The sequence below is a fragment of the Canis lupus genome, chromosome 5 (assembly GCF_003254725.2).
Source record: "Canis lupus dingo isolate Sandy chromosome 5, ASM325472v2, whole genome shotgun sequence".
In the NCBI taxonomy this organism is placed as follows: domain Eukaryota; kingdom Metazoa; phylum Chordata; class Mammalia; order Carnivora; family Canidae; genus Canis; species Canis lupus.
In genome coordinates, this window is record NC_064247.1 from 67,602,242 (window position 1) to 67,615,585 (window position 13,344).

Consider the following 13,344-nt stretch of genomic DNA (forward strand, 5'->3'; position numbering starts at 1 on the left):
CGCCCGGGGAGCCGCGGCAGCAACAGTTGCCAACGTTCTGCTGTGTGTGTTTGGTCCATCTTCCCACCCGGTCTCCTACGTCGTCGCTGCCACTTCCACACTTCTTTAGGTAAAATGTACAGACCATGAAATGAATACATCTTACCCTTTGTAAAATGTGTTGTATCTTTAGCATGATTTCTTTTTTTTTTTAAAGATTTTATTTATTCATGAGATGGAGAGAGAGAGAGAGAGAGAGAGAGAGACAGGCAGAGGGAGAAGCAGGCTCCACGCAGGGGGCCCGATGCGGGACTCGATCCCAGCACCTCGGGATCACGCCCTGAGCTGAAGGCAGATGCTCAACCGCTGAGCCACCCAGGTGCCCCTTTAGCATGATTTCTTAAGCGTGGTCTTGGCTTTTCTCTCCGTGTCGTACTTTCGTACTTTTCTAACAATGAGCAAGAACTGTTTTTTATAAAGAAGGGGAAAAATGATAAAATGATGATGGAAATGTTAAAAAGTCCCTTTGGGCTGGTGTCCCGCCACCTCCATTCAGCTACATGGCTTCAGGCGCCCCCAGAGTGACTCTGTGCTTTCCCTCCCGAGTAAGCAGGTATCCCAGGACCCTGCCCACCACTCCCAGACTTTTGGGGGGAGGCAGGGCGGCACCCCTCATGGCTAGGAAGGACCCTCCCTCCCGTGCAGGCTGAGCCCCACGCAAGCTGCCCTGAATCCCATCTCTGTTGCCTCCTTGGACCCCCCCACACTGCCTGGCTCCACAGAACATCCAGTCAAACGAAGTGTACTGGTGGAGGGGGGCTTTGGGGTCCTCTGGGACCCCTCCCCGCAGCCAGGCTGGCCTGGGGAGACGTTGCCAGGCAACCAGCTGGGGCTCCTCCCAGGGTGGCTGTGGGTGGCCACGTTGCCTGGCAACCAGGTGGCAGCGTCCCTAGAGCCGGGACCACACAGCTGCGCCCTGCCCTGCCAGCCTCTCCCCTCCCTGGCCTGGCCTGCCGGACCCCTGGGCCCCTGTCTTATTCCCCTAGACTAGGACAGCTGGTGCCCCCCCGTCCATCGCAATGAGCATTGTTCTCTCCAGGTGAGTGGCCTGCGTTGGCCTTGGCTGGGAGGGGACAGGAGGCAGGATTTGGGGGGCTGATGCAGCAAGAGAGACGGGGGCAGCCAGGCCTCCTGGGGCGGGTGGTGGCAAAGGCTGCTCTCCGTCCCACCTCAAGGTCAAGGGAAGGCCAGGGAAACTTCCAGAATCTGACCTCTTCTCTCTGGCATTACTGCCCACAGCTCTGGGGTAGCCAAATTCACAGGATCCATCCCCTCTTTCCCTCATTCGGCTCCACCTGCAAAACCTCTCTTCGCGCCTCAGAGCCCCCCAGACGACACCCCCAGCCCCCGTGGAATGGTCCCTGACCACACCCTCTCTGACCAGGTTTTATCAACGCTCCCTTGGGGCTTGCCTGCCCCTTATCCATTTATTTTGGTGCCTGGTTCCTCTGAAGATCGCAGACTCAACCTTGAAACCACTCGAGGTGCTTCTCAAAACACGCAGCCCCTGCTAATGATAGGGAAACCGCCTGTGCTCTGAGGAACCCTCTGTACCTTCCACTTAATTTTTCTGTAAACCTAAACCTGGCCCTCCCAAAAAAGTTTATTCATTTTTTAACAACCTTCAGGGCTCAGAGAAGGGAGACAGTTTGAACAGCTCAGGGAGGTCAGGGTGGGAGGTGGAGGCAGAATCAGGGGATTCTGGAGGGAGGGGCCCTTGCAGCTAGGATGAATAACTGCCAGGAAGATGCTAAAGCCCCGCTCAGGGTCCCAGGGAGGGTAAGGCTGGATTTGGAGCCAGAGCAGCCTTTGCATCCCTGCCGGCCACTTGACCAGCCTGCGACCTGGCTGGCCTCCCAGATCTGCCTTGATAGAACCATGAGCATCATCAGATGGAACCAGGCCCCGGGCAGGGAGCTGGCCAGCTAGGTGCAGGGTGATGGGTGGGTGACCTCTGCGTTGCTGTCCCGACCTGCCCTGGTGTCATGGCCCAGAACGGCCTCTCAGGCTCCCACCTCCCCAGGAACAGCCAGGTGCGGGTGATGGAGAACACAGTGACCAATGCCGAGAAGTACTTTGGCCAGTTCTGCTCACTGCTGGCCGCCTACACCCGCAAGACGGCCCGGCTGAGGGACAAGGCCGACCAGCTGGTCAAACAGCTCATCGACTTCGCCAACACCGAGAACCCTGAGATGCGGGCCACCGTGAGGAACTTCGCTGAGGACCTGGCCAAAGTGCAGGATTATCGGCAGGCCGAGGTAGGCGGGGGCGCCCACGGGGACCCTGGGCCCCTTGCTGGGCTCAGGTCTGAGGGCTGGAGCTGCGCTGCAGGGGGCACAGCTAGTGCACATGTCTCTTAAAGAGGTGTCCGTGAGGGGTGGACACGCATAGAGCTCCCTCCCCGGTCATACACTCCCCACCCCCCTGCCCCGTGCCATGGGGCTGAGAGCCTGGAAACGTTGTGGTGCTGGACAAAAGCCAGACAAGGCAAGGACCCCAGGAAGCCCAGCCTGAGGGCGGTGCTGTGGGCCCCAGGAGTCCCAGATCGGAGGCACATGCCTGGAGCCCAGGACCCGGAGAAATCCTGGCGGCTGCGGTGAGGAGGCAGCAGGGTGTTAGAGAGAGAGCTAAAAATAAAAATCACCTGCCAGCCCTGGAGAGTCCTCTGAACCAACCAGCTTCTCTTTGGAATAAGCATGAAACCAGACTGTAGCACACACTGCAGGCAGTGCACAGGGGCTGGCACACAGGAACCTCCCTGCCTCGGGGACGCCTGGGTGGCTCGGTGGTCGAGCATCTATCTTCCTTTGGCTCAGGGTGTGATCCTGGGGACCCGGGATCGAGTCCCACTTCGGGCTCCCTGCGTGGAGCCTGCTTCTCCCTCTGCCTGTGTCTCTGCCTCTCTCTCTGTGTATGTCGCTCATGAATAAATAAAATCTTTAAAAAAAGGAAAGAAAAAAACCTCACTCCTCTACACAGCCAGGCAGAAACAACCCCACACTCACCGTCTCAGGACGCAGGACTAATGGCACCATTCGTCCCCCCACCATTCCTAATTCCACCTGGTGACAGGGTGGCCACCTGTGTCAGTGAGTGGCCTCTCTCCGAAGGAAGAGTAAAACTTCTCTCTGTAACAAGCAGGTCTTCACAGGCTTGGAACCAGGCACCTGAGCAAACTCCCTAGAGACCTGTCATCCTCGATGTTTACATTTCAAAGACACGCCTGCCATTCCCAGCTTGTAAACCATCAAGAATCTTATTTAGCTTTTAGAAAGGTTTACATGAGTCCCAAAGGGACAGAAGAAAGGGATTTACAATTGCAGGTTTTCTAAAAGAAAATGCTGTAAGGAAAGCAAGGGGGAAAGTCTCTTTTCCTTTCTACTCCTGGGAAAATTATTATTATTTTTAAAAGTTGACTCCTGGGAGAATTATTATTATTTATTTAAGATTTGTGTTTACCCTAGCAGGGTCATAAGCCTTGACAAGGTAAAGGAAGGGGCCTGGTGGGGCTTCTAGATCTCCTGGAGCATCTGGCAAGCCAAAATTTCAGGGGATCTCCCTGCCACTGGTCCTCAAGGCCTCAGCCTCACCTGTGACTTGTTAGCAATGCAGATTCTTGGGCCACACTGAGGACTTGCTCATTCAGAACCCCTGGGGTGGGGTGGGGGGTGACTGGCAATCAGGGTTTTAAGGAGCCCAGGGGAAGGGATGGGAGGCTCCTAAGTCTGACTCTCAGGGACTGACTCAGGGGCGTCAGGCATCCCCCTCATACACCCTGCTGTGCTCTCGGGGGCTGCATAGGGCTCTCAGCTCAGTCAGCTCTGAATCCCGGGCTACTTCATGTTCCAAGTGCACCTACTAGTCCCCGCAGTGGGGACGGTAAGGCGGGCTGGAGAACTGAATTGGCAGTGGCACCCGAAGGACTGTCACGAAACCCTTGGTGGGCACGGCCGTTATGCCCATTTTACAGGGAGGAAACGAGGCTCGTGAGATGAAACGGATCGCCCGAGCCTTGGGGAGGTAGAGCCGTGAGCACAGGCAGGTATCCTCAACCGTAAGCGGGGAGGGAGGGTGTCTCGTGCTTCCACGCCCCCGCCACGGGCTCCTGTCATGCAGCTACGGGTGTGCACGCAGCACTCTACGAATGTAGGCTGGAGCCCACACCGGCTCCACGCACCCCCTGGTTCCATCTGCTCTGACTCTGCTTGTCCACGCTCCCCCAGGTCGAGAGGCTGGAGACCAAGGTCATCCACCCCATGAAACTCTATGGGGCGCACATCAAGCAGACACGGGTGAGCAAGGGGCACTGCCTGATGGGGTCTGGCCCGCCGGGACAACCAGGAAACGGCCCTCCTTTTCCCTTTAGGCCGAGATCAAGAAATTCAAGCAAGTCCAGAAGAACGAGATCAAACAATTGGAAAAGCTGGAGAAACTGAGGCAGAAGTCCCCTTCGGACAGGCAAATGATTGTATCCTTCCTGGAAGTGGGCCTGAGACTGCTGGGCCAGGGTGGCCATTGGTCGCGGGTGTCCCCTGGGTAGGGGCTGCTGGTTAACCTGGCTCCTTAACCACACCGTTCTCAGACCCAGGTGAGTGCCCCGTGTCTGTGGGGGGAAGGCAGAGGCTCATGGCAGGTGAGGAATGACCCCACGGAACGACGAGGTGAGCTTTTACCTGGGCAGGTGTGTGCAGAGCTGTGCGCTCAGGATGCAAGTCAAAGGTGCAGGGCAGGCGGTGGGCTGGGGGGTCAGGAGACCTGAGTGTGTCCCCTCATTAACACTGTTCAGCAAGCCAGCAAGTCACCCCCTCCAAGGCCCCACTTCCTTACCAGGCCTACTCACTGAATGCTCAATGGATGTGGGCACCTCTAGCTTCATGCCCACTGTCTAGATGGGGAAACTGAGGCCAAGAAAGGTGACCTGCCCGAGGTCACACAGGGGAGGCAAGGGGCAAACGTGGAACTCCACTCTGACGGTCTCTAACTCTAAATTCCAGGTTCTCCGTGTGCCTGGTGACCAGTCGGGTCAGACAAATTAATTACCTAAAAACATTCCACACGCAGGAATTATTATCAAAGGTGGGACACCTTTATAGTAATAGCTCAGCAGGTGCCCACTGTTTAATTCTTTCAACAACCCTGCAAAGCAGTATTATTACTGTCCCCTGCTTACAGGCAAAGAGATTGAGGCTCAGAGAGGTTTTGTGACTGGCCCAGGGTCACACAGCCAGTAAGCAGGTCTGGCCAAACAGCGCCTGGCCCTTTCACCATGGTCCAGCTTGGCCTTTCCTCTGATGACCAAATTGGCAAGAGAGGTCCATGAGGCAGGAGAGATGACCCAAAGGGAGAATGGGAAACGATCCAGAGTAGTGTGTAAAGGCCCGGACCGCCCCGTGACACTTCCTGCCTCTGGAGCCAGGCAGAGACAAGTGTGCAGAGGGCCTCAGTGGATGCCAGTCGTACCACCCACCAGCTGGAGGAGATGATCGACACCTTCCAGAAGCAGAAGCTGAAGGACCTACAGGTAGGTGTGGGCGGCCCAGTGTTGGAAGTACTCTGGCCTCGAGTGTGTGTTTGAACACACACGTGTGTGTGCAGATCTGTGTGTGAACCTGTGAGCGCACATGCACATGTGTACATACGGTGTTTGTGAGCACAGATGTGTGGACGTGAGCATGTGTTGCCAGTTGCCCGGACGGGTCTCAGAGCCTGGGCTCCCAGGACACCTAATCTTGACCTATGGCTGCAGGGGAAGGCCCTGCCTCTAAGCACCCAGGCCCAGCTCCCACCAGGAGAATTTGGCAGGCTTTGCCACCACCACCCCAAATCCCCGTCCTTTCCACACAAGGACCCACAGCACTGCTCTGACTTCCTCCTTCTTTCTTTGCCCTTGACTGAGTAAGCTATGGTTAGGCACAAGGAGTGGGGGGGCACAGGTGCCTCCTCCTTCCACCCCCCCTCCCCGTTCCCCCACTCCACCCCACAGTGTGACCCAGAATCCTGGAGCCCCAGCCGGTCACGGAGATCCCTGCACCCACTCTCAGCACCCCCCGCACCCACGTTACAGTCCCAGGGGTCTCACAAACGGCGGCTGCCATTTATCACTCCTGGGTTACGTACCCTCCCATGACCCCCCTTACTCTAAAGATAAAGATAGAAATCCTCCCCAAGCCTCGGGAAGCCCCAGCCCAGCCTTATCTTGGACGCAGCAATCCAAGCTGCAGGGCACCAAACCCCGACACACCTCAGTGCCTTTGCACAGGCCATGCCCTCTGCCAGGAAGGCTTTGCCCTCACTCTGCGTCAAGTTAACACCTCATCTTCAGGGAAACTCACCGGGAGCCCCAGCTCAGTCCATCCCTGACATTAATTCATGGCTCTGCGCCCCCTGGGGGCAGTTATCCCAGGGTAGATGGGTTAATTGTATTTTTAACTCACTCATCAACCCAACAAATGTTGAATACACACCTACTATGTGCCAGACACTGTGCCTGGCGCTGGGACACCACAGTCAGAGAAGCAAGGCCCCTGTCCTCATGGAGTTGATACCCTGGGGAAGACCCATGACACATGCCAATCATCGCGGGGTGAAGAGTGTAGGGGGCAACTTGCCCACCCCGCCCCCCGCCTGTTGGTGCCACGTGAGTCACACACGGGACATGACGTGGCGCCTGTGTGTCGTGTCCCCCGCTGGGTCCCTGCACTGGGTCCGGGCCTGCGCTGAGCAGTACTCAGTAAATATTTGGGAAGTGAATGGGCGAGTAAATGAATGCACAAGTGAGAGAAACCTGTGGGGGTTAGCGCTTAAGCATCCACGTTGCGGGCAGGACCTAAAAGTACCAGCAGACCGTTATTCAGCACCTGATGTTTATGAGGCCTGAACGCGGGGCCCTGGCAAGCGGGGTGCTGGCAAGGGTTTAGGACAAGATTCTTGGCACAGTTAGAGGCCAAGAAGCGCATGCAGCTTAAAATAGGCACCTTTCAGACTTTGGGGATTAGGTTTGTAAGAGGCATTTCTCCAAACCATCCCCCCCGAAGAACTCTCCCAGTTTTAAAAGCGAAAAAACGCAGAACTTGAGATAATGACTATCAGTGTATAGTTTTAGGTCACATTTCTAATAAAATGATCCTAAGCACAGGAGAGCTCTCCGGCTCCTGTAAAAGCACGTGGGTAACGCTTCCGGGCAGGCCTTCCCGCAGCCGAGCGTGGGTCAGGGAGCTCCTGGAGGGCTGCTTCACACGCAGACCACCCCGCGATGGGTCCACCCTGGAGCCCCATTCCGTGGGTCTGGGGGCGCTGGAGAACGTGCATTTCTCACAAACCCCCAGGTAGGGCTGGTGCTGATTCAGGGCAGCCAGACAGAGCTACTGGGTAACTGAATCTCGGGGGGGCTTCGTGAACTGGGGCCACTCTGGGCCCCGCCGTGCAGATGGAGACACGGGGGCTCAGACAGGATCAGTCATAGGTCAGTGAGTGACAGGAGAAGGCCTAGGCCCCACCTCTTGGGCTGCAGCGCTCACCACCAGGTCGGCTTGGAGGGTTGGGGGGGCAGGAGGGAGGCAGGAGTCAGGAGGCAGGCGCTCCCCGTTTTGGCCCTTCTCCCCTTCCTCGCCTGTGCTGGCTTGGAGACCTCCTCAGAGCCTGCCTCCCTGGCCAGGGAGTTCCAAAGTTTATGGGAAACGGGGTGTTCCCAGACTGCAGGCTCCTCCCCCGCCCCAAGCCTGTGTCCTGCCAGGGCCCAACGCAAAGTGGGAGTCTCTGTGAAGGCCTGGTGCACGGTAGGGGGTGCTGGCACATAGTAAGGTGGGGCCTAGCACATAGTAGGGTGCCTGGCGCACAGTAGGGGGTACCTGGTGTACAGTAGAGGGTGCTAGCACATAGTTGGGGGTACCTGGCACACAGTAGGGGGTGCTGGCACATAGTAGGGGCCTGGAGCACAGTAGAGGGTGCCTGGTGCACAGTAGAGGGTGCTGGCACATAGTTGGGGGTACCTGGCACACAGTAGGGGGTGCTGGCACATAGTAGGGGCCTGGAGCACCATAGAGGGTGCCTGGTGCACAGTAGGGGGTACCTGGCGCACAGTAGAGGGTGCCTGGTACACAGTGTGGGGGGGGTGCCTGGCACACAGTGAGGGGGTGCTACCACAGTAGGGGGGGCCTGGTACACAGTAGGGGGGCCTGGTGCACAGTGTGGGGGGTGCCTGGTGCTCAGTGAGGGGGTGCTAGCACACAGTAGGGGGTCTGGTGCACAATGGGGGGGTTGCCTGGTGCACAGTAGAGGGGTGCCTGGTGTACAGTGGGGGGGTGCTAGCACACAGGGGGTCTGGTGCGCAGTGCAGGGGGTTGCCTAGTGCACAGTCTGGGGGTGCCTGGTGCACAGTGAGGGGGTGCTAGCACATAGTAGGAGGTGCCTGGCACATAGTAGGGAGTGCTGGCACATAGTAGGGGGCCTGGCACATGGTAGTGGGTGCCTGGTGCACAGTAGGGGTTCTGGCACATAGTAGGGGGGCCTGGCACACAGTAGAGGGGCCTGGTGCACAGTGAGGGGCATTCCTGGTGCACAGTGGGGGGTGCTAGCACACAGTAGGGGGGCTGGCACACAGTAGGGAGGTTCCTGGTGCACAGTAGGGGGTGCTAGCACACAGTAAGGCCCTGGTGCACAGTAGGGGGGGCCTGGTGGACAGTGAGAGGGGTGCTAGCACACAGTAGGGGATGCCTGGCGCACAGTAGAGGGTGCCTGCCACACAGTAGGGGTTCTGACGCACAGCAGGGGTCCAGGACACAGCAGGGGGTGCCTGGCGCTCTGCAGGGGTCCTGGTGCACAGTAGGAGTCCTGGCACACAGTAGGGGTCCTTGTGCACAGCAGGGGTCCTGGTGCACAGCAGGGGTCCTGGCACACAATAGGGGTCCTAGCGCACAGTAGGGGGCCTGGCACACAGTAGGGGTGGCGCACAGCAGGGGTCCTGGTGCACAGTAGGGGGCCTAGCACACAGTAGGGGGGGTCTGGCACACAGTAGGGGGTCCTGGCACACAGTAGGAGTGCTGGCACACAGTAGGGGTGCTGGCACACATTATGGGGCCTGGCACACAGCAGCAGGCCTCACTGGAGCCAGGCATGCCGTAGGAACCCCGAAAGCGCTTGCTGAGCAGAGTGACACTGCCTTAGGACCTCCCCGCCCCAGAGGACAGCTAACACTACCCCCACCCGCCCATTTGCTCCACATTCAAGGTGACCCCGGACTCTCCTTGGGCCAGTGCCGCTTGCGTGATTCGGGCTTCTCTCCCCACAGAAAATCCTTTCCGACTTTGTCACCATTGAGATGGTTTTCCACGCCAAAGCGGTGGAGGTCTATTCCAGCGCCTTCCAGAGCCTGGACAGCTATGACCTGGAGAGAGACCTGGAGGTAGGGACACCACAGATGCCCCACCTGCTAGTTGGCGGTACGGGACTCCGACTCTGTTTGCTTCTGGTTATCCTCATAGGAGCAATTTTTATTGGCAGCATTTTGCGATTGTTACAGTTTCGCAGACTCGTGCTGATGAATTCTTTTCTTTATCTGCCCCCGGCTGCCAAAACCAGAGGTGGAGAATTTTCCCAATTCTATCTTTCTGGAATATCAACATTTTCACCATGACTTGGGTGTTTAAAAAACAAGCAAATGAGTCAACAGTGACAAAAAGCATCCCAGGCGGAGGCTTGCTGCCGTTCGGGTGCGGACGAGGGCTTACGGTGGCTGCAAATGGAGCAGGCGCTGGCTGACCTGTAAAACCCCTCGCTGCACAGCAGCTGGGCTGCTGCGATGATCCTCTGGTTCGGGGTCGGTGGCTCCGCTGGATGCTCTTTCATGGGTCTCTCCTGGGTGTTCAGTTGGCAGCTGGGGCTGGAGTCATGTATGAGGCTTCCTACCCCGCGTCTGGCGGGTGATGGCTGTTTTCTGGGTTCAGGACCGGCCTTTGGGTCTGCAGGGTTCAGGCAAAATGGAAATGTAGGCCCTCTGTTCAACAATTATTAAGAATTGCAAGACAGTGAGAGCAGAGGATTAGACCAAATATGGGGTTCTTCCGAGCTCGGGCCCCAAAGCCCGCCCTGCCTGGCTCCTCAGGGGTCTGCAGCCCGAAGGCCTGCCTGCCCGAGGCCTCTCCAGGTGGCGGGGGGCTTCCTCGCAGCACCACAGCTGGTCTAGAGCGAGCATCCTGGGGCGCCCCACGGTGGGTTATGTGTCTGATTCTTGGTTTCAGCTCAGGTCAGGGTCTCAGGGTCGTGAGGTCGAACCCTGTGGTGGGGTTAAGATTCTCTCTCCCCTCTGCCCCTCCCCCGCTCCTAAAAATATTTTAAAAATAAAAAAATAAAGCCAGTATCCTGTGACAGAGGTAGGTAGAAAACGTATCGCCTTTTATAACCTAATCTTAGAGGTAATTTAGTGTCGTTTCGGCCGCAGTCCACGCCTTCGAAGTGAGTCAGTCACTAGGGATGTATTCAAGGGGAAGGGAACTGTATTCCAGCTTGTGGGTAAGCTTTAAAACCACCGTATGAGGTTAAATGCAGACCAGATAGGCTCTGGTGTGCCCACTTATCTCTACGATATTCTTTTAGGGGCAAGAGCAATCTCTAATTTTCCTGTGTGACTATGGATGTGTTACGTAGGCTCCCTGGGCCTGTTTCCCCGTCTATGAAATGGGATGCTGACGCCCACTTAGCGGGCTAGTGTAGATCGCAGGAAGCTCCCACACAGGACCTGGGCCAGGTCGGGGTTCTGGGAGTGCCCGCTGTGCATCGCCTCCGTCCCCTCCTTCCTCCCCACACCCCTTCCTTTCTTTCCTGATTGGAAACAGCTGGCCCTGGTCTCTCCGTGGCAGGATTTTAGAGCCAAGACGCATGGGGTTTATGGACATCACGATGCCCGGCCACTCAAGGATACCACCCCCTCCCCAACTGTCCCGTGGTCTCTCGCTGGCCAGGTGAGCACTGGGGCTGGGAGTGTTCATCCTGTGACGAGGGCCATCTGAGAGCAGGGATTTCCACGAGGTTCTGCTCGGGGAGTGTGGAGACCTGCCCCGGGGTCCGACCTGGACCGGCCAGTCTGAGCCGGTGATCCGTAGCTCAGAGCCCAGCACGCGGCAGCCACTGCGTGTCCTGAGAGCCCCCCGGAGGCATCCTGAAGTGTGTCCACTGAGAAGCGGGGGCTCTGGGCAGGTCATTCCTAGTTCCCAGCCCATGGGCCCATAGGTTTCAAAAGTCTGAATTTCTCATATTTTAGGAAAGTCATATGGTACGTGTTATCCTAGGAGCTCAGCAAAGCGCATCCGTATTCCTGCAGGACTCTGAGTCTCAACCAAATGAGACAAATAAAGACTCCAAGCAGCCTCACTGCCCATCAGAAGAGGTTTAGTCACTGAGTGGGGGGCAAGGGGGAGCCTTACCCCACAGTGGAGGTGGCAGGCTTCCTGAATAATCCTCTCTAGGCAGTGAAGCCAGCATGGCCCCCAGCTGGGCCACCTGGGTCCGAACCCACTGCTCCTTAACCTGTCTGTGCCTCAGACTCCTCCTCGCAAAGTAAGGCTAATAACAGTGCCCCCCTCACCTGCAGGGCTGTGGGGAGTACTAGGTGAACCAATCTCCAGGAAGCTCTTAGAAATTGCAGACACTTGTCGCCGCCCCTGTAATTACTGATGCTGTTGCTGTGTCATTCAGAGCACTCAGACGGCCATACAGAGCCAGAGGGGAGAGGAGGAGAGCACGGACCACTCTGCGGAGGAGGACCCCGTGGAGGACCTCACGGGGCAGGGGCAGACGCCCCATCCAGAGGGCCAGAGCTCCCCAGTCTGAAACATAGGGGCTGGGGGTGGGCTGGGGGCTCCGCTGCATCCCCCCCACCCCCCCAGGTGAGTCTCATGTTCTCTGAGCCTGTTTCCTTGTCCGCACAACAGGGGCAATCTCGCTCACCTCACACGTCACTCTGGGGATCCATGGGCTTAGCATGGTGCCTGGTGCCTCATAGGTGCTCAATAAACGTGGAGTGCGTCGTAACCTGAGTCGTACTGGGTCTCATTTTGCAGCTTATGACCTGGGGACTTGAGGGGTTAAACCTCTGCTAATGCTGTGAAGAGGGTGGATTAGTCTCCCAGGGCTGCTGTAACAAAGCACCGCAAGCTGGAGGCTCAAACAACAGGAATTTACTCTCCCGCAGCAGCTCGGGAGGGAGGCCTGCAGTCCGAGATCTAGAAGCAGGCGGGGTGGGCTGCTCCTGACGTGAGGGACGATCTGCTCCAGGCCTCCCCCTGGCCTTCGGCGCCTGCTGGCCATCTTTGGCGTCCCCTGGCTTGGAGACACGGCACTCTGATCTTGGTCTGCATCCCCACATGGCATTCTCCGTGTGTGTGTGTGTGTGTGTGTGTGTGTATGTGTGTGTGTGTGTGTTTGTCCAAATTCCCTCTTTTTATACAGACACCAGTCTTATTGGAGTACGGATCCACCCTATCCAGTGTGACCTCACCCTAACTAATTATATCTACAAAGATTCTATTTCCAAATAAGGCCACATTCTGAGGCACTGGGAGTTATGATGTCAACATATGAGTTTTGGGGGGATGTGAGTCACCCCTAACACGTGGACATGATGTGCAGGGATAACCTTGGGACCAAGGACACATCACAGAGGTCTAGGGGGATGGAGGGTAGGGGGTGAGACTGTGATTTTCATATTGACACAGTACAGAACACGAAACCTTCATGGGATCATTGCAGGATTAACATCCTCATCACAGTGACTCTTAGTCACCAAATCCAGCTCCGTGGCACATCCTTGGGGAAGCCCATCCTGATTCTACCAGGGGCAACACCCATTCCAAAAGTAATGAAAACATTCTATATCTGGGGCACCTGGGTGGCTCAGGTTAAGTGTCTTCCTTTGGCTCAGGTCATGATCCCGGGGTCTGGGGGTCAAGCCCCACATTGGGTTCCCTGTTCAGTGGGGAGCCTGCTTCTCCTGCTCCTGCTCCCCTGCTTCTGCTCTCTCTCCTCTGTCAAATAAATAAACAAAATCTTTAAAAAAAATGTTCTGTATCTTCTACATAATGATTTATAAAACATATAGATTGTATTGCATATTACACGTCATCACATTTTACGCCATAGGTCGTATCTCATACTTTTACACGCATATGTGTGTGCACACAAACAGGCACGCGCATGCACAAATGCACATCTTCTTCAACCTCAGCTGTGTCCAAATCATACTGACAGTTTCTAGAGAAAAGCAGCCTCACTTATTCACCTGGTGGTCCTGCAGCCTGGTGGCACCCGGCACAC

At 56.7% G+C, this 13,344-nt stretch overlaps 1 protein-coding gene across 1 annotated transcript; it reads left to right on the forward strand.

The window, feature by feature from the left end:
• Window positions 1-900: 900 nt before the first annotated feature.
• On the forward strand, window positions 901-12,066 carry CIBAR2 (CBY1 interacting BAR domain containing 2). The gene is made up of 9 exons (XM_049110621.1): window positions 901-1,078; window positions 2,063-2,297; window positions 4,263-4,331; window positions 4,406-4,507; window positions 5,234-5,235; window positions 5,452-5,560; window positions 9,326-9,439; window positions 10,893-10,994; window positions 11,728-12,066. The coding sequence occupies exons 1-9, from the start codon at window positions 1,059-1,061 to the stop codon at window positions 11,860-11,862; spliced, it is 888 nt and encodes a 295-aa protein (XP_048966578.1). The 5' UTR covers window positions 901-1,058; the 3' UTR covers window positions 11,863-12,066.
• Window positions 12,067-13,344: the final 1,278 nt, after the last annotated feature.

Bases quoted from the DNA above. Each gene is read 5' to 3' on its own strand.
- CIBAR2 (XM_049110621.1), top strand. From the start codon at position 1,059: ATGAGCATTGTTCTCTCCAG. The intron at 1,079-2,062 runs GTGAGTGGCCTG...CCACCTCCCCAG, and splicing joins ATGAGCATTGTTCTCTCCAG to GAACAGCCAGGTGCGGGTGA. The intron at 2,298-4,262 runs GTAGGCGGGGGC...ACGCTCCCCCAG, and splicing joins AGGATTATCGGCAGGCCGAG to GTCGAGAGGCTGGAGACCAA.